Source organism: Schistocerca cancellata, chromosome 5 (genome assembly GCF_023864275.1).
Source record: "Schistocerca cancellata isolate TAMUIC-IGC-003103 chromosome 5, iqSchCanc2.1, whole genome shotgun sequence".
Lineage (NCBI taxonomy): Eukaryota > Metazoa > Arthropoda > Insecta > Orthoptera > Acrididae > Schistocerca > Schistocerca cancellata.
In genome coordinates this window covers 163,170,185-163,191,000 of record NC_064630.1, presented here as the reverse complement: position 1 = coordinate 163,191,000, position 20,816 = coordinate 163,170,185, and the positions used below count along the sequence as shown (strand labels likewise).

Genomic DNA, 20,816 nt, shown 5'->3' with positions numbered 1-20,816 from the left:
ATGCTCTCTTCACCTTAAACCTTAGTCAGTTGCCAATGAATCTCCACGAGCGGTAACTTCACTGTGTGGAGAAACCTGATTACTGCTCAAACCTCGCACTTGGCAGGAGCAGTGATCAACGCTTCCATCTTGATGGCTGCCAAGCCAACATTGAGTGACATAGCGAATCACGGATGGGTGGGCTCGAGAGTGGGGGAACCACTGCGCACATCACTGTCGTCGGATTTAGCCTAGCACCTTCCGTCGAGGCTGTAGCTCATTGGGTACCTTACTTTTGGTACAAACCTCATAATTACACATGCATGACAAATTTCGCTGCAGAGTAGTGCTTCTTCTGGAATGCGACTGCCCCAAAAATGTTTTTGGTATTTAATGAGAAAGTAATGTTAACAACAGAAAGATCCTTAAAAACTATCCAAAATGAGCTAAACTCGAAAATCTTTGTTGCTCTCAGTAATATTTTAAGTTAGAAAATTATCAGTTTTTTGTAATTAACAACCCAGTTTCATTTATCATTTACGTCTACATGATCACTCTCTTACTCACACTTCAGTTCTTTACAGAGGGTTCTCCAAATCACTTCAGACTTTTTCAGTAATGCTCCACTCTGAAACCACACCGAAAAAATACACACTTAAATCTTTTTGTGCAAGCTCTGATTTCTCTTAGTTTATTATGGTGGTCATTTCTCCCTATGAAGGTAGGAGTTAACAAAATATTTTCTCATTTGGAGGGAAAAGTGGTGATTGAAATGTCATGAAAAGATCTCATTGCAACAAGAAATGTTTTTGTTTTAGTGATTACAACCCCAACTGCATATCATATTCATTACACACTTCCTTTTTTCCCAATAAAATAAAATGAGCTGCTCTATGAACTTTCTGATGTTTCCAACAATGGAAAATTTGTTTGCGTTTGTTGATGAAGGCCTTAATGGCCAAAAACTATGATAGTGAGTCTCTTTTTTGTTGAGCCTGTCTGCAACTCAGCATCTTTGCTGTGTGGTGAGTGGCAGCTTTCATTCTCATAATATTGTTTTGATGTTGTCCATCATTCCTATACAGTAAGGATCCGATAGTGCACAGCAGAACTTCAGAAGACAACAGACATGTGCAAGGTAGGTTGTCCTTTTAGTAGATCTGAACATCTTAAGTGTTCTGTTAATGAAATGCAATCATTTGTTTACTTTCTCCACTACATGTGATTGTTCCAGTTTAACTTGGTAGTAATTGTTGTCCCTACCTGCTTAGCTGAAATGACAGCCTTTAAATTTGTGTTTTCCTTGTAACAGAAAATATCCAGATTCCTTTTAATACTCATGTGGATGACCTCTCACTTTTTACTGTTTAGAGTCAATTGCTACTTTTTGCATCATACAGATATCTTGTCCAAATCATTTTGCAATTCAAGGGCCACGGGGAAGAACAATCAAAGTCCATTTTTCCACCATGGTAACTGTAGCTAATGACAGACAGTAGGCAAATGTGATACGATTGAGGCATGGAAGATCATAGTCCCCGAGTTGTAACAGGGAAACGGTTGGGGCTAACGATGAAGAATTATCAGTCTGTGTGCCAGAAGGCAAGGAAGATCAAGGTCCATTTGCTCCCCTCCATGCAGATCACTCTATTCTTTAAAGGATACGTCAACAAGGTACTTATCTGAAGAGCTAGTTCAAGCCAAACTACAATGTACAATGATTCTAACAAGGAGCACACTGTTGTTTTGACAACTTTCCAGGACACTTTTGATGGAAACTTCGATAGGGCATTTGTCTTAAATGACTAATCAAGTCATTTTATGTTCCTAACATGCTTTTTTTCCTCTTGAATTTCTGTATAAAAATGGAAATGAAATTCAAATAATTTGAATGCTCGCTAAAGCACTCCATTAGTCATGTGATGTCACTGGCTTGCTAGCTTGCTGCTCCTTCTGTGATAATGTTAATTCAGAGTTATGTCTTGTTTTGTCCAGAAAATGGGTTGCTTATCATGTGCAGTACCACACTGTAAAAATACATCTACAAAAACTCCTGAAAAGTTGTTTTTGGGTGTTCCAGAGAATGAGAAGATACATGAAATGAAATGTGGTTGCACTGTACCAGCATATTGCCACCACATCAACACACAAGTTCACTAACTTAATTAAAAATGTGTTTCACTGTGAAGTTAACATTAACTTATCTTCGAGATATGGTCTTCCACTGTTACAACGAAGGATAGTGTCATTTAACAAAATTAAAACTCCTAGTGATAATTGTTGTTTTACATAACTGCACCTCAATTATTTGGTTGCTCTGTTGTTAGAGCGGTAAAGCGTTGAATTTCATAAGATGATGTTCCTAGATCACTGGTTCGAATCTAACCCAAAAGAACAGTTTAACTTATTTGTAGAACAACTCAACAGTCCTCTCATATGAAAACCAAATAACAATTATAAAACTTTGCCACACCAATCAGAAACAGAATATTACTGTGTTTTCCTCGCTGTTTACATGCACTTAAATTTGCAATTGCTGTTTACACACGTCACCTTCAAAAAGATATTTTCTAGTTAATGTGACCACACACTTTTTACTTTATTAGAAACTGTGTTATCTCCTTGCTGTCTAGGTAGAATCCTTATTGAAACTGTTGCAGTTTCATCGTCTTACATAAAGGTGAAGTAAGTCTGCTTCAGACGCTAACTTTAGTTTATGCTCACAAACATCAGAGCTGTTACATTTGTGTCACCTGCATTTTGTACACGCTTTATATCTTTCTGTATAACTTCATCATCCTATGTTTTGTTGTACTGTGGACGTATGGTTATATCTTCACCACTAGCAATGCTTTCCAAAAAAGTGACTTGTATGTTCGCAAAGTAAATGCATTTATCCTCTGTTGTCCATTTCTCAGACTAAAACTAATGATAGCTGTATGTAATATATCCCGCAACCGGAACAACTTCTACAATCAGTTCTTGCTAAAGCTATTTCCGTATTTCATGTAGAACTTTAAAAAATATTTGACTCTTCCAGGATTCAAACATATGCCCTCTTTTACTATGGTCAAATGCATTGTCCTTTGTGGTGTGGAACGCCTGATATATTCTGTGTCACTGCTGAGTGCCTTCTACACAGCACAGAAAATCAGCACTATGTTTTACCAAGACTAATTTTTTGGTGCTTTGAGTTGTAGTTCGTGACTGATAGTCAAGAATCTAGTTATAACATACAGACCCATTTGTAAAAGTTTTAAAATTAGTTAATTTTAAGCGAGTTTAATGATGTTGCAGGGAGCAGGGAAAAGAATGTCCGACATAGCACATATCACCGCTCTAAATGGGTGGAGCATAAACACATCAACTTTCGCAGGGCTTCAACTATCAGCATTCACAAAATTCCTTCCTGTTGTTAACTTAAAAGTTTTAATTGCATTTTCCATCACTAAATAGCTAAGCTGTTTGCATTAAAAGCATGTAAATACCTCGTAACTTTGGCTAATGCTCCTATAAGGCAAGTACAGCTTCGTATAACTCCTACTCTGTTACGTCACCAGAGCATTAGCCAATAACAGAGCGTTTTCGATCAGGTGACCAGATCGTGATATTTAGTGATTTTTTAAGCTTTGATTATATATATATATATATATATATATATATATATATATATATATATATATATATATATATATATATATATATATATATATAGTGAGAATATTGACCATAAATGCTATTTAAATGTTATAATCAATCAGACTAACAACAATCCCAACCATACTTGTAACATAGAAAAATAGCTACTTCTTTTGAATATCCTTGAAAAGACGTGTACGCAGTTTTATTCAGTCAAAAGAAGTGGTCATAAAGAATCCCGAAAACATGAAGAAATTGAGGCAATTACTATTGATTTTCAAAAAATCTGCCTACTCATTACATAACCACATTTTACTTGTAATATTGTTGTCAGCTGTTTCATATCTTTCAATACACGCATATTTAACAACAAAAATAATCAATTTTTGACAATATAGTGTAATTGACTAGATAAAAACTCTACTCACCAAGCAGTGGCAAGAGAGCACACACATTAAAAACAGGTTTTACTTGTTCAAGCTTTTGAAGCCAGTAGCTCCTCCTTTGGGCATGTGGATTTAAGGGGAAGGAAGACGAGTGAAGGAGAAGGACTGGAAAGGTTTAGGAAAAGGGGGAGAGTTCGGAAAAGTCATCTAGAACCCAGGGTCAGGGGAGAGTTGCCAGATGGGATGAGAAGGAAAGTCTTGCCTTCTCATCACATTCGGTAAGTCTCCCCTGGCCCGGGGTTCTGGGTGATTTTTCTGAACTTTACTCCTTTCCCTAAACCTCTGCAGTCATTTTCCTTCACTGCTTTTCCTTCCTCTTCAACCCTCCTGCTAGGAGGAGGAGCCACTAGCTCCAAAAGCCTTGCATACATAAAACCTTCTTTTGATTTTTGTTTGATAAAACCTTCTTTTAAAACACACGTATTGTCAGACTCAACCTCAGTATTTTACAAGTGTGATGAAAGTGTCACCTGGAAAGGGCAGATGATATTTGCACTATGCTTAGACACTTCTTTGAGAATATTGTCAGCCCAACAGTAAACATCATTCTTTTCTGCAACTCATGTATGTATGCCAGAACAGGAATCTCAGGGTGATGTGTTTTCTTCACTACACAGTTCATTCACTGAAATGATTTGCAACTGTAAAAGTAGTTTTCCCTATACAAGACATATGGAGGGAGACAAGGATGTGAATCTTGTCAGTGCAAAATCTTAAAACTTCATTGGGAAAAATGACCAGCATAATAAAATAAGAGAAATCGGGGGCTTGCATGGAAAGGTTAAGTGTTCATTTCTCCAGTGTGCTATTTGAGTCGGGTGTTATAGAAATAGTCGGAAGAGGTTCGGAAAATCCTCTGCCAAGCAATTAAGTGTGGGTTGCATAGTAATCATGTAGATGTAGGTGAGTCTGGGTTGTTAATTAAAGAAAACTGACAATTTCCTAACTGAAAATATTACTGATGGCAATGACAATTTCTAGGAACTCTCTCTCTCTCTCTCTCTCTCTCTCTCCCTCTCTCTCTCCCCCCCTCTCCCTCCTTCCCTCCGCCCCTCCCTCCTTCCCTCCCTCCTTCCCTCCGCCCTTCCCTCCGCCCCTCCCTCCTTCCCTCCCTCCTTCCCTCCGCCCCTCCCTCCTTCCCTCCGCCCCTCCCTCCTTCCCTCCGCCCCTCCCTCCTTCCCTCCGCCCCTCCCTCCTTCCCTCCGCCCTCCCTCCTTCCCTCCGCCCTCCCTCCTTCCCTCCGCCCCTCCCTCCTTCCCTCCGCCCCTCCCTCCTTCCCTCCGCCCCTCCCTCCTTCCCTCCGCCCCTCCCTCCTTCCCTCCGCCCCTCCCTCCTTCCCCCCGCCCCTCCCTCCTTCCCTCCGCCCCTCCCTCCTTCCCTCCGCCCCTCCCTCCTTCCCTCGCCCCTCCCTCCTTCCCTCGCCCCTCCCTCCTTCCCTCGCCCCTCCCTCCTTCCCTCGCCCCTCCCTCCTTCCCGCGCCCCTCCCTCCTTCCCTCGCCCCTCCCTCCTTCCCTCGCCCCTCCCTCCTTCCCTCGCCCCTCCCTCCTTCCCTGGCCCTCCCTCCTTCCCTCGCCCCTCCCTCCTTCCCTCGCCCCTCCCTCCTTCCCTCGCCCCTCCCTCCTTCCCTCGCCCCTCCCTCCTTCCCTCGCCCCTCCCTCCTTCCCTCGCCCCTCCCTCCTTCCCTCGCCCCTCCCTCCCTCCTTCCCTCCCTCTAAGATGGCATGAACCTGTGTGCAATGGGTAGAGTATGAAATGACAAAGAGTGACTGAAAAACATGTTGAACAAGTGCCAGTCTTTCACACTTAGCCCCAACAAATATCCCCGCGGGGGAGTTAACGGGCCTTGCTTTTTCGGTGAATCAACTGTAACTGATGTTTCTTATCTTGATGTGCTACAGCTATATCCCATGCCTCAATGGGGAGAAGCTGAACAACACATCTGTATTTGGGAGCAAGATGGTGCGCCGCCTCACTGGCATAACTCAATACGTGACTGGTTAAATTTTGTTGTATCCGACTGGTGGATTGGGTGCAAGGGGCCAGTTGATACAGCATTTTATCCATGACCACATTCACACACGATCTGATGCGATCATATGTATGTGTCTCCGATACCAGCTGATCTAACTGACTTTAGAAACAGTGTTATTGCGAGAGCTACTCCTGACACTTTCTTAAGGTTTTGGAACAACTCGCATATCGACTCAATGTGTGATCGGTGTTCACACTGAATATTTGTAAGAAAAACTGTTTGTTTCTCTTTCATTTGATGTATTATTTATAATTGTAAGGTGAATGTAATATGTGCTACAAATTCTTAAAAGCCGTGTATTCATTTTGAAACACACTGTACTGTATTGTGTGCATGACACTCTCCCCCCCCCCCCCCCCCCCCCTATTTCTCAATAATACTAAACGTGCTGCTCTTCTTGAACTTTCTTGATGGACTCCGTTACCTCTATCCGGCAAGGATCCACACACGCAGCGGTACTGCGAAAGAGGACAGACAAGCGTAGTGCATGCAGTCTCTTTAGAAGATCTCTTCAGTCTTCTAAGAGTTCCTCCAAAAAATGCAGTCTTTGATTCGCCTTCCTCACATTTTCTGTTTCTTTCCAGTTTAAGTTGTTCATAATTGTAATTTCTAGGTATTTAGTTGAATTTATGGCCTTTAAATTTGATTGATTTATCATGTAACTGAAGTTTAACAGATTCTTTTTAGCACTCATGTGGATGACCTCTCACTTTCATTATTTAGGGTCAATTACCAATTTTCACGCAATACAGATATCTTGTCTTAATTTTTTTTTGCAATTGGTTTTGATCTTTTGATGACTCTACGAGACAATAAACAACAGCATCATCTTGCATTCAGAGCCACTTTCTCCACCTTTTTCATATCTCCAATTACCTACCCAGCCCATACATCTGACTCCTGTCGAGTTTCTGCATACCCTTCCTAACTCCCTTCCCCCTTCTGCCCTCCCTTCCTCTATTGTCAGGCTGAAGAAATGCACATAAACAGTCATTGTTGCTGCAGCTACAGGCAAGTGCAGTTTCATGAGTGCTCGTGTGTGTGTGTGTGTGTGTGTGTGTTGTGTGTGTGTGTGTGTGTGTTGTGTGTGTGTGTGTGTGTGTGTGTGTTGTGTGTGTGAGCTATGCGTCTATCCATCACACATTCATCAACTATAAGTGAACTGTCGCCCTTCCTTATTTTTCCGTATTTTTACTTTTTGAACTGTTTAGAAAGTACAGTTACATGTAGAAATCTATTAACATCACTAAAAGGCAGATGAGCTTGTCAGTTCTAATTTTTGGGAGGCACAGTTACAGCTGATATACACACATAAAAGTAAATGAAGTCGCCATCTCTAAGTTTTGGAATCGAGGGATCTTCTGCAGCATTATTTTCAATCTTATTTATTCATCTGTTGACCACTCAATTCCTCAAGTATATACTGAGGGATTATCCCGACTCCCATTATTTTTGTAGATAGCAATTTTTGAATGTCTCAAGTTTATTTCTCATTCACCTCAACAATGTAATAATGTTACTGATTGTGATATTTTCTTAATGCCCCATCCGTTGTTTCCATTATAATTAATAAACCAGCCTCTAATTTTTTCAGGGAAGACATCAAAAACAAAGGTGGAGGAAGTGCGAACAATGCTAGCAGAGAAAGGTGCTACGTTATTAGTTGTGACAGCCCTAGATGAAGTAGCATGTAAGTAATAATGGTCAGATATATTAATGCATTTTTATGAAACAATGAAATGATTATTTTAAGTTAATTTTGTAGTGAAGTTCTGCTGGAATGTAAATAATGTAGGAACAGTGGAGGCTATTTCTGCATGCCTGTCAATGACTCAATGTTTTTTTCTTTTTGCTGGCTGATCTTCCTTTACTCCAGAGTAGAAAAAAATGTTTCTGGCAACTGATACAAACAAATTGTGAATAGCATCTCAAAATTACAATAAAAATTCAAAATTTAATTGTAAGTATCTAGGGAAATTGTAGCTTCTTATTTGTTCCCTTTTTAAAATTTATTTTCATCACTAATAGTTTGTTTCCTGATATGCTTTCTTTGGCAATGTGTGGTTTCTTAAGTTTTGTCAGCACAATGATTTTTTTCAGGTATATCTTCCATCATTGTGATTTTTTTTTTTTTTTAGTATGTTTGCAATAACTAGCTGAAAGATCTTGGAAAGTGACAGAATCCTTTCTTTTTCTCACTCATTTCCTCTTTCCCAGTTTCTCCAATAAGATTGCTGTATTTCCCTCCTTTTCCTGTTGTTTCCCCATTGGCTCATAAATCTGATCTTCATATTTTATTGCTTTCTAAATTTCCTCACGTAGAGCCTATAATTAATCAGCTTGCAATGTCAGTTGGAAATCTGTAGATTGGTGTTCACCACTATATTTTTTATATCAATAATTTTTTGCCTGTTTCTCAAGGGAGCTCATTGTATTACCAGTTTCCTGCTTATAAACCATGCCAACAACTATTACACTATGCCACGAGGAAAGGAAGATTAGGTGAACATCCTGTCGATCATGTGGTTACCAAAGGCAGAGCTCAAGTGTGGTGGGACAAGGATTGGTGAGGAAATTCAGTGGAACCATCCTGGCATTTGCCTTGATAGATTTAGGAAATCCCAGAAGTGGCTGAGTTTGGAAGGCTGGATGGAGACTTGAATTCTGTTCCTCAAAAAAATGATTAAAGTGCCATAACCACTGTGCCTACTTACTTGGCATCTTGTATTTTGTTGTGGTAGTTATTGTATTTCCTAAAAGAAGTGGTTATTTCTTTCTTTTCACCTCATTAATATATACTAAGCTTAACTTCAGCCTGTGAAAATCCTCCTCCACATTTTTTCCTATATCTGTCTTCCCCTACATTTTTTACCTTCTGCAGCTTTTGCCGGTACCTTGGAAGTTATTTCCTGATGTCTTTACAGACGTCCCATCATCCGGTCCCTTCTTCTTGTTAGTGTTTTCCACATGTTCCTTTCATCAGCGATTCTGCGAAGAACCACCTCATTCCTTACCTTACCCGTCCATTTTATTTTCAACATTCCTCTGTAGAACCATATCTCAATGCTTCAATTCTCTTCCATTTGTTTTCCCACAGTCCATGTTTCACTACTACACAATTCTGTGCTCCAAACATACATTCTCAGAAATTTCTTCCTCAAATTAAGGCCTAATTTTGGTACTAGTACACTTTTTGACCAGGAATGCCCTTTTTGACAGTGCTAGATTGCTTTGTCATTGCTTCATTGATCTTGGGTTATTTTGTTGTTTACGTAGCAGAATTTCTCAGTTTCATCTACTTTGTGAGTCCCAATTCTGATAAATTTCTCGCTGTTCTCATTTCTGATCTTGAAATCTGTGTGGCCATGATGTAAACTAACTGGAATTTTTTCATACTGGTATCTCCTGACCTTTTCCAAATATTCCTCCTCCTCTTGTGACTATTGAAAACAGTATTCAGTTTTTATGTGATGTAAAGACTTTTAAAATTCCACTTTATTTTGTGGAATGTAGTTTCTATTCACTGTTCTCTTGAAAACTCATTCTTAAGCAGTTCACATCCAAAATTCTCAGTTGTGCGATAGTTTATGTGAACGTATTTTTGCATTGGATACAAAATTAAATGCCATAGTGTTCTATTTAATACAATTACTTCATTACCTTCTGATGCCTAGCTCATAGATCGTTGTACAAGTATCCATCTGTAGGGGAGTTTTCAACCTTAACGGATAAAAGTGTACCTTGAAATTGTGTGTGCTTCTTTCCTTTCTTATCTACAAGATCTTGGCAGATGACTTTAGACTCCAATTGCTTTTACATGTGTTTTTTATTATAAATCTTAGCAATGATAAAGATCAAACCATAGATATTAAGATAAACAACAAAAGACCTTGGTGGCCTCTTTTTATCTATTCTTCCCCATGTGTCTTGTTAATGCTGTAAATCTTCGGATGTACAACAAATGATTTTTGTGCTGTCCTGAAAGGTAGTCTCTGTACACCATGGCTCATGACACAAAAAGTGGCACACCTGCCCAGCTTTGTAGGCACCTAGCATTTATAATGGTAGATTTTTAATGTACACAATGCAGTGTGGGATTTCAATTCGGTCAAGTACCAGAGAGGGAAAAATATACGTAGAACCACCAAGACCAAATCCTGGACTTTCAGATTGTAGTGTGACATCCACTCAGAGGATAATAATTACTGATTCTTGTTATAATGTGTGTGGACTTCAAAATCATAATCTTAAGTAATATCATTTAGCAGAAATGCTAAACAACATGCCCAGTTGTGTGCATATTACACAATGTTGCCATCACTTGCCAGCATATTTATTTAGCTTTCCCTCATCTTTGTGCTACAAAAGTCACGCATGTTATTCCTTCTTCGAAAATCCTGAATAATGAAAGTTTCTGCTTGGTCAAGTGAAGAATTATGTATAGTGTAACTAATGATGTGGGAGCTTTTGTTATAAACATTAATGCAGTTCCTAAAAGGTACAGCAATCTAGCTTGCAGTGAGAAAGGAAGCAGTACATCAAAATATTCTTGTCAATGCACTCTATAACTGTTTTAATTTAGGGTACTTTCAGTCCTCTTAACTCTTAGTTTTTTGGGAAGCAATCTCTCTTGTAAAGCATTGCCAGTGTGAAGTCTTTATCACTACCTCGGTTTAGTATGACACTCTGTACTAGTTCCCATGGCTTTTGGGGTTCTCTATTGCAGTAAGCATTTGTTTAAGGGATTGTCAAATAATGTGCAATCTGACCTTACAATGCTTGCAATATGCCATATTGTATGGAGTCAAGCCCAGCAACCTTTTAACTGTCTCACAGCCCCTCAGAGGAGGGCATTTTTGAAAAAAGAATGAGAGAGAAAAGGGGGGGGGGGAGAATGAGAATGAGGGAGAGGGAGAGACTGCATTCTCAAGAAGTATATAAGCAGCATATTCTTAGGAAGAGATCATGATCTCCCAATAGTCTGTGTTGTCAGATTCATAGCCTTGAAGTCAACTGAGAGTGATCCGTAGGTACAAAAACAACTTCATAATCTTCCCTTTGCTACTTCCCTGTCATATCCTCCTTTGTTCTATGGAATTTCCCTTTTCTGTATTCATTTTTGTGGCAGATTTTCTGTCTTTTTTTAGCTTTGACAATGCTCCCATCTCATCAAATGTGAGATGTTACCTACTTTAACACAATTAATCTTCAGTCTTGCGATTTCTTTCATCAGCTTTCCAGGTATTCAGTTTGATTAAATTATATTTCAGTACAGACTGTGCAAGGGCTGAAAGACATATTGCTTTCAAAATACTGTTCTCTTTCTTTTCCAATTTGTTACGTTCTTGCTTCACGGTAAATGGAAGTATAGGAAATTGTGAAAAATAATTATTTTTGGGAAAAGATTAGTACCTAAATATTAATTTCCATTTTTAGGTTTCACTTTTTTTAGGTTTCCATCATAATTATGTAATGTTAGTGCCTAGTAACTTTTGCAGCATTGAGTAAGTCATCAACATTCACATCCATGTTTCTGTTCTTTTTGACAGGGCTGTTAAATCTTCGTGGCTCAGATATTGCATATAATCCAGTGTTCTTCTCGTATGCTCTTGTCACGATGCACAGTGTGCACCTCTTCATGGATGAATGTAAGCTGACACCATCTGTGCGGCAACATTTTAACCAGGAAGATCTGTGCATCACGATCCACCCATATGAAAAAATACAGGATGTACTTACTGAGCAGGTACTTATCATTTATTGTGCTTTGTTAGAGTGTATCATTAAGTGCAACAGATTGATAATTGCTTTCCTGTGGGCAGAGGAGTGGTACTGACAGGTTCTCCTCTTGCTGAGTGTCGTTCCTACACATTGCCTCATATCAACTGACCAACCATCATCTATATGGAACCGTAAGTTAAGTTGGAGTGCTTGCTTTCATAAATACTGTGTTTTTTGTCTAACAAAATGTTTCACCTGTTGTGTGTTCTGGAAATTCCCTTTTATGCTGCTTTTCATTCTAGAGAACAGGAAGGTCATATGGGCCTGTATCATGTGAGTGGCCTAAATGTGAAGTTCCTGACCTAAAGTAGTTCCAGATGGTCTGGCATAGCTTTTGATCATCACAGTGAATGCCATAATTTTTAGACTATTCCCTTCATGTTGAAATACAAACCAACATTATTTTCATGTTGATCCTCACTTGTTTTGTTTTCCTCTGTAATGATGGTGAAGCTTTTTTCCACAACTTCACTTTTGCTTGGCTTCCAAGTCATATGTGTAATGCCACATTCCATCGCCTGTATGAATTTGTAATATTTGTGTGCTGCTCTGATAAGTGCGTAATTGTGAAATACTGAACACATCTCCTGTTCTGGTACTGTACATGAGAATAAGTGTAAAGCCTGAAACTGGTTGTATGTAAAGGGACAGTGAAATACTGTAGTTTTGACAGCTGTGGTGCAGCCAATCAAATATTTGTTGCCCAGATAACAGCATTTATGAAAACAAACATTTTAATTTAACTATTGCTGTGGAGTGAAAGATAGTTGGTCAATTATGTCTGAATGGTGTGTATTAGAAGCAAAGGAGAAACTGTTATTACCCTATCTTTCCTTAGGAAAGGAATTCTAATTCACTCTCCCCACTGTGCTTAACCTTGTAAATTGGTAATTTTAGCTGAATAAATACAAAGCATTTGATTTATTCTCCAGTGAAACTGGATCAAATATTTCAGAAAGGCAAATATCGGGATTTATGTCTAGTCAGGCAAACAGTTTTAAAGTAAAGAATATTTACAACTTGTTTTCCCTGCAGGACAGGTAACCCATTTCCTTGTTGAATGACTTAGCATTAATTTTGTATGGTCTCCTTTGTTAAATGAATAAATACAAACAAAGTATTTACAGCACATTTTTGTATAACTGAAAGAGTAATTCTAAAACTGTGATATAGTTAATTTGTTCTGTCATTATTATTTGCATTATTTTTAGGGAAAAGGTTTATTTAGTAGCTATAAACAATATGATAGAACGTTAATCACTGTAAAAATGACCCATTGAGTTGCAGACAGGCACAATGAAAAAACTGTTACACATTATAGCTTTCAGCTAAAGCCCTGTTCAGAAAAGAAAACACACACACACACACACACACACACACACACACACACACACACAGAGACACACAAGTGTACCTTATGCACATGACTGCTACCGCCAGCAGCCCCTTACTTGCTCCTCTCCTCTCCTCTCCTCTCCTCTCCTGCTCCCAATTTTTCCTGCACCCCACTTCCCAGCACCATTCCTGGCAGTTTTGTCAGGCCGCTGTGTAGCCCTGCATGCCCCACCAGATATCCCCCCCCCCCCCCCCCCCACAACTATTCCCACAACAGTCTCATTGCGATCAGAGCTGCCAGTGGTAGTGGACATGTGTGCACGAGGTGTGCTTGCTTTTGTGTGTGTGTGTGTGTGTGTGTGTGTGTGTGTGTGTGCGCGCGCGCACATGCGGGACATGTGTGCACGAGGTGTGAATCTGTGTGTGTGTGTGTGTGTGTGTGTGTGTGTGTGTGTGCGCGCGCTTTGGCCAAAAGCTATACTGTGTAACAGTCTTTTCGTTGTGCCTGTCTGCAACTCAACGAGTCATCTTTACAATGAGTAGCAGTCAATCCTTTTTGTAATATTATTGATTTTTTAATTAGTAGCTTTACTTTACTGAATAATTGTGTTAGATGTGGGAACAGACTGTTACTTTACAGAGGAAAACTTGACTGACATACATGCCACTAAAAATTATGCACAATTGTACATCAGATATCACACTTGCTCGCTCTCTCTCTCTCTCTCTCTCTCTCTCTCTCTCTATCTCTCTCTCTCTCTCTATCTATTTGTGTGGAGTCGTGTGGTGTGGCAGTGGGGAGTAATGGTTTCAGCTGGGGCTGATGAGGGGAGTAAAAAGAGTGGTAATAACAGTGACAGAGATATAATCAAAGAAAGATAGTGATGGAGTAGTCAAAGCTAGTTTGAGGAGAATGGAAGGAATAGTGATACATAGAGGACAGGAACTATTGGAGACAGAGCCTAGGGTGATTGCATGTGTGTACAATGTCTTTGAGGGACAGCCCCCACATATGCAATTACAAATGTTGTTGTGATAAGAATGAAGGTGAAATAGCCTTTGAAACAGTTGTTACTGACAGTTTTGTACTGATGTACATGCTCCATACTTGTCAGTGTATAGTTTGTGGTGACTTCATTTGTGTGGACTGTTGGTGCCGTAGAGTACCAACATAGAAAATTGCCCAGCATATGCAGCAGAATTAACAAACCACGTCTTCTTTTAAAAACAGCTCTGCTTATAATGGGACACAGCATGCTGTAGAAACAGCTCTGTAATAAGAGAAGAAAGCAGCTACAGGCAACAGGTATTCTACCCAGATTTTTCAAAGGGGTATGACCCTTGGAGCTATAGGTTTTTGTAGGAATAGTGTTATGAGGATGATACTCTGCAGTGTTGTGCTGTCAGTATTTTTGGGCTCTACTGAGTAAAATAGTGACAATGCCACAGCTGTTGCAGAAGGCCATGGAAGTCGGAAAGTGCAGAGCCAACCAAAACAGCACTACATCAGATGCAGCAATGCTACCAGTTGATGTCCACATAGTGCCTGAGCAAGGGACCAGCAACTTGATAATGTCAATACAGCAGAAAGACAGAGCGACTACAGTATGAACAGGCTTGTTACTACGCCTCCAAGCTAAGGGCTTGTTTTGGTGTATATGGTCAGAAGCAGTGTTTCAGCAAAATGAGTACCCATCATTTTTAGCCAAAGAGATATCAGTCTGCAAAGGGATGTCATTCTGGCAATACCATCTATGAGGGGAGGCCTTCTATGAGCAACAAGGTGACAAGATTTTGTGAGCAGCCACTATGAGACTTGGCCTCCTCCAACTATGGGCCTACTGCTGGTTCTAAGTCCACCACGATGGACCTGGCACATTCTAACTGGTAGGCGACCGTCGGGCTCACTCCAGACCAAGCCAGTGCAACCGCTTAACCACCCATCTCTGGGTGGGAATACTGATGCTGTACAGCCCCACTTGCAAGGGCAGACATCACTGCTAAGGACTGTCTTCCATTACAAGAATTGTCAAGTTATCACGAAGGTGTGATGACTTCGGCAGACCATGCTTGAGCTGCAGACCCGTTCCCAGATGGTAGATGTGCTGCTGCGGACTCCACACATCAGCTGTCCTGCTGAGCTGTTCATGTCAAACAGGCCACTGGCCACCTGTTGCATCAGCTCTGCCACACCCACCATCACCAGCACACTCCCAAGACAGCGATTCCGCCAGTCATCCTGACGACAACCCACCACCTCAACTCAATCATGCGACTGTAGAGGTTATCCACCTGAAGCCTCTAAAGCAGGGATAAAATATTTTTAATTTTAGGTTGTGGTTTGGTTGTTCCAGCTGTGGATCTTGCTGAGAGGAATGTGGCAAGTGCTCTTTTGGTATGATCAGTGGGTGCTTGAGTTCCATTATGAACATATGGCAGAGATGGGGAGGGTAGTGTGTTCTAGAGAACTGCAGGCCTGTACCCAATTTGCCTGGTGTCACTTAAGAGTTGAGGAAGAGCTTGGCGGAAGTTGAAGATGACTGACCCTATCTGGCCTAATGATAAACCTGCTACACAGCTTGCATAGTCACACGAAACTCGTGCAGAATGCACATAGGCTGCAGAGTTGCAGTGTGCGCAGGCTGTATAATCTTTAAGCCTCGCACTGTGTTGCAAAGTAGCTAACTATCATCTTTTCTTAGCCATTTGGAAACCCCCCTGCGGGTTCGGGGGTTAGATAGGCACGCGGTATTCCTGCCTGTCGTAAGAGGCGACTAAAAGGAGTCTCACATGTTTCGACCTTACGTGATGGTCCCCTCTCGGGTTTGACCTCCATCTTTTTAAATTATTCCGAAGAGCGAGCCAATTGGGGAAGGGCGCCTTACGTGGTGCACTGTATCTGTCGTGCATTGAGACCTTTAGCCGGCTTTTTCGTCGTTGCAATGGTGTCCCGCTCGTTTTCCATCTCTTGGGCGAGGATACGTCCCTGGGTGCGATTCCCACGCTGCACTCTGCAGTTTTTCTTTTAACTGCGACGACGAACTTGGACAGTTTTGCACCTAAGATCCAGCACGGTAGCCAGTCCGTTGTGGTGGGGCCGCCATGTACCCTCTTGGTTGTAGCCCCCTGACAACACAGGGATCGCTCTACTGATGCCTGCGCCGTTAACTCCCCACGTATGCCAAGGAGTAGATGCCCGTCTCCCTGGGGCATCAGGACTCCCGGCAATGGACATCCTGCCAGGTGGCTATTGCTGCGGCTGGGTGGCGCCCGTGGGGAGGGCCCTTGGTCGGAGTAGGTGGCATCAGGGCGGATGACCCGCAATGAAGTGTGGTACATCATCTCTCGCTGGCGGCCAGCCGCCAGCAGTCTCTAAGCGTTCTCGGGCTCAATTTAATGCTGAAAAGTACGATCCGAAAACGTTCCCCTCTCTGGCCACGCCGTGGGAGGAGCGTAAGTCTCAGGATGGAGGTAATAGTTATTCGCCCCGATTCTTAGTTTGTGCGAGAGCTGATGGGGAGTCTTTTCTCTCCACAAAGCCTCAGTTCTTCGTCGAGCATTTAGAGGACAAGTTTGGGGAGGTGGAGGGCTTGTCAAAAATGCGCTCTGGATCGGTCCTAATCCAAACGGCATCCTCTGCCCAGTCACGACGGTTGCTTGCTTGTGACAAGTTGGGGGATGTTGCTGTTACGATCATGCTGCATAAGAGTTTAAATATGGTTCAGGGAGTTATTTACCATAAGGACCTTCTTTTGCAGTCTGATGACGAGCTGCGCGCCAACTTAGAGTGCAGGGGTGTACATTTCGTCCGGCGCGTTCATCGGGGTCCGAAGGAAAATCAGATAGCTACCGGTGCCTTCATCTTGGCCTTCGAGGGTGATACTTTACCGGAAAAGGTCAAGGTGATGGTCTACCGATGTGACGTCAGGCCCTACATTCCTCCCCCGATGCGGTGCTTCAAGTGCTGGAAGTTCGGCCATATGTCTTCCCGCTGCACTTCCAGCCTCACATGTCGAGATTGCGGACGCCCGTCTCATCCCGATACTCCATGTGCCCCGCCTCCCATCTGTGTCAACTGCGGGGAGCACCACTCACCTTGCTCACCTGACTGCAAAGTCTTTCAGAAAGAGCGCAAAATTATGGAATATAAGACCCTGGACCGGCTGACCTATACTGAGGCCAAAAGGAAATATGACAGACTCCATCCTGTGAGAATGACATCTTCTTATGCAGCTGCTACGACAACTATGCTAGCCCCATCAGTTTCGAGACTTCCAGCCAGCTCGATAAGCAGTAAGACTCCTCCTGCCCCCTTGCCTGTGGGGGGCTCTACCCAACCGGTTGCTCCTGCACCACCTACCTCAGGAGCAACCTCCTCCCACCCGTCGGAGACATCTGTCCCCGCTTCTCAGCCGGAGAAGCGTCTAACTTCTTCGGCTACTCTCGCCCGTAAGAGTTCCCTTGGGACCCTCCCTTCCCAGGGTTCCACCAGCGGGAAGGATGACGGCCGCCAGTGGCATAAGTTCTCACCAGCGGCCGGGCATAGGGCTTCACGATCCTCCTCTGTCCCGGAGACTGAATCGGTGAAGCCTTCCCAGCCGGTGCAACCCAAGGTTCAGGGAGAGGAGTCCAAGAGAAAGACCTCTAAGGCCAAAGAACTTGCGGTGGCACCAACCCCACCGCACCTTTCGCGCTCTGCGTCTGAGGATGAAGTAGAGATTCTAGCGTCCGCTGAGGACCTTGATCTCGCTGGTCCCTCAGACGCCACGGATGCCTCTTGTACGGGTACTGAATCGGTGGCAGTGAGTGAACAAGCGGCGTAAATTGCCTTCCCAGTCCTTTCACGCCTTTCTCAGCCATGGACAATATCATCCTCCAGTGGAACTGCGGCGGTTTTTTCCACCATCTAGCTGAGCTCCAACAACTTATCAGCCTTCACCCTTTCTTCTGCATTGCTCTTCAGGAAACTTGGTTTCCAGCAATGCGAACCCCCGCCCTCCGTGGCTATCGGGGTTATTATAAGAACCGGGCAGCATATGAAAGGGTGTCGGGTGGCGTCTGCCTCTATGTCCTGCACACTCTGCACAGCGAGTCTGTCCCTCTCCACACACCTTTAGAGGCTGTCGCTGTTCGGGTGTGGACGCCACAGGCTGTTACCGTCTGCAGTCTTTACCTTCCACTGGATGGTGATGTCTCGCAGCATGTCCTGGCTGCGCTGATAGCCCAATTGCCGCCACCTTTATTGCTATTGGGCGACTTCAACGCCCATAACCCTCTGTGGGGTGGGTCAGTGGCAACAGGTCGAGGCGCCATCGTTATTGTCGCAGCTCGATCTCTCGATTTTAAATGATGGTGCCTTCACACACTTCAGTGTGGCGCATGGCACATACTCCGCCATTGACCTTTCAATATGTAGCCCTAGCCTCTTACCGTCTGTCCAATGGAGTGTGCATGACGACCTGTGTGGTAGTGACCACTTTCCGATCTTTCTGTCACTACCACAACGTCACTCTTCTGGGCGCCCTAGCAGATGGGCTATGAATAAGGCTGACTGGGACTTGTTCTCCTCCACTGCCGCTCTTGAGTCTCTCTCTAATGACGACATTGATGCGGTGGTTCAATCGGTCACCACCGGCATCGTTACTGCCGCCGAATCTGCCATTCCCCGTTCTTCTGGGTCCCCTCGGTGGAAGGCTGTGCCTTGGTGGTCGCCTGAGATCGCTGAAGCGATTAAAGATCGCTGGCGGGCGCTCCAGCGTCACAAGCGACATCCCTCCTTAGACCACCTTATCGCCTTCAAACGGCTGCGTGCGCGGCCCCGCCTCCTTATCTGCCAAGGCAAGAAGGAGTGCTGGGAGCGGTATGTGTCCACCATTGGCCTCCATGTCACTCCTTCGCAGGTCTGGGCCAAGATTCGAAGCGTCTACGGCTATCGGACCCCTGCCAGCGTCCCTGCGCTCTCACTGAATGGAGCAGTTTGTACTGACTCCGACGTCATTGCCAATCGCTTAGCAGAGCATTTTGCTACGAGTTCCGCTTCTGCGAATTACCCCCAGGCCTTCCGCTCCATTAAAGAGTGGATGGAACGTCGGAGCCTTTCGTTTCGCACCAACCACCCAGAATCTTACAATGCTCCATTCAGTGAGTGGGAATTTCGCAGTGCCCTAGCTGCTTGCCCTGATACCGCTCCTGGGCCAGATGGCATCCACTGTCAGATGCTGAAACACCTTTCAGTGGACTGCCAGCGGCGCCTTCTCGATCTTTACAACCGTCTTTGGGTCGAGGGGGTGTTTCCGTCACAATGGCGGGAAGGCGTTGTCATCCCCGTTTTGAAACCTGGAAAGACCCCTCTGGAGGTGGACAGCTACTGCCCCATTAGCCTCACCAACGTTCTTTGTAAGCTTCTCGAACGGATGGTGAGCCGGCGCTTGAATTGGGTACTGGAGTCTCGGGGCCTTCTGGCTCCGTCTCAGGGTGGGTTCCGGAAAGGCCACTCCGCCGCCGACAATCTGGTGAGCCTGGAGTCGGCCATCCGTACTGCCTTTGCCTGCCGTCAGCACCTGGTCGCTGTCTTTTTCGACATGCGGAAGGCGTACGATACGACATGGCGTCATCACATCCTTTCTACGCTTCATGGATGGGGTCTTCGGGGCCCTCTGCCGATCTTTATCCGCAATTTCCTGTCGTATTGTACCTTCCGCGTGCAAGTCGCAGCCTCCTATAGTTCCACCCACGTCCAGGAGAACGGTGTGCCACAGGGTTCTGTTTTAAGTGTCTGCCTGTTTTTAATAGCCATTAACGGGCTCGCTGCGGCCGTGGGAAATTCTGTCTCTGCTTCCCTGTATGCTGACGACTTCTGCCTTTATTACAGCTCTACTGGCATTGCAGCTGTTGAACGTCAGCTACAGGGCGCTATCCGTAAGGCGCAGTCTTGGGCTGTAGCGCATGGGTTTCAGTTTTCGGCAGCCAAGACCCGCGTTACGCATTTCTGCCGGCGCCGAACAGTCCATCCTAAGCCGCGGCTTTATCTTGTCGACGAACTCCTTGCTGTGGTGGAGACCCACAGGTTTTTGGGGGTGGTTTTCGATGCCCGGTTGACTTGGCTGCCTCATATCCGGCAACTTAAACAGACGTGTTGGCGGCATCTCAACGCTCTGAGATGCTTGAGCCACACCCGCTGGGGTGCCGACCGCTCTACCCTGTTGCGGCTCTACCAGGCGTTAATCCAGTCCCGTCTGGATTATGGGAGCCTGGCTTATGGTTCAGCATCCCCATCTGCGTTACGGGTGCTGGACCCAATTCTCCACAGCGGGATACGCCTTGCCACTGGTGCTTTCCGCACCAGCCCTGTGGACAGCGTACTAGTGGAGGCAGGTGTACCTCCACTGCGGTTCCGGCGCCAACGTTGGCTGGCCGTTTATGCTGCCCATGTTCTAAGCTTGCCCGGGCATCCAAATTATCGTGTCCTGTTCCCGCAGTCAGTCGTCCACCTGCCAGACCGTCGGCCCCGGTCGGGTTGTCCGATCGCCGTACACGTCAAGGAGCTTCTCTGCGGGCTTGCGTTTTTCCCTGTTCCACCTCCTTTCCGGGTGCCTCTGCGTACA

The 20,816-nt window shown here is 44.0% G+C and overlaps 1 protein-coding gene across 2 annotated transcripts in view; it reads left to right on the top strand.

Annotated features, from left to right (window-relative positions):
* LOC126187664 (xaa-Pro aminopeptidase 1) overlaps nt 1–20,816 on the top strand; it is a 160,621-nt gene that overhangs the window by 77,316 nt on the left and 62,489 nt on the right. For both annotated transcript variants that reach the window (XM_049928890.1, XM_049928889.1), the window contains exons 5-6: nt 7,691–7,786; nt 11,646–11,842. In XM_049928890.1, the coding sequence (XP_049784847.1) occupies nt 7,691–7,786; nt 11,646–11,842 (293 nt within the window). The remainder of the gene's footprint in view (nt 1–7,690; nt 7,787–11,645; nt 11,843–20,816) is intronic.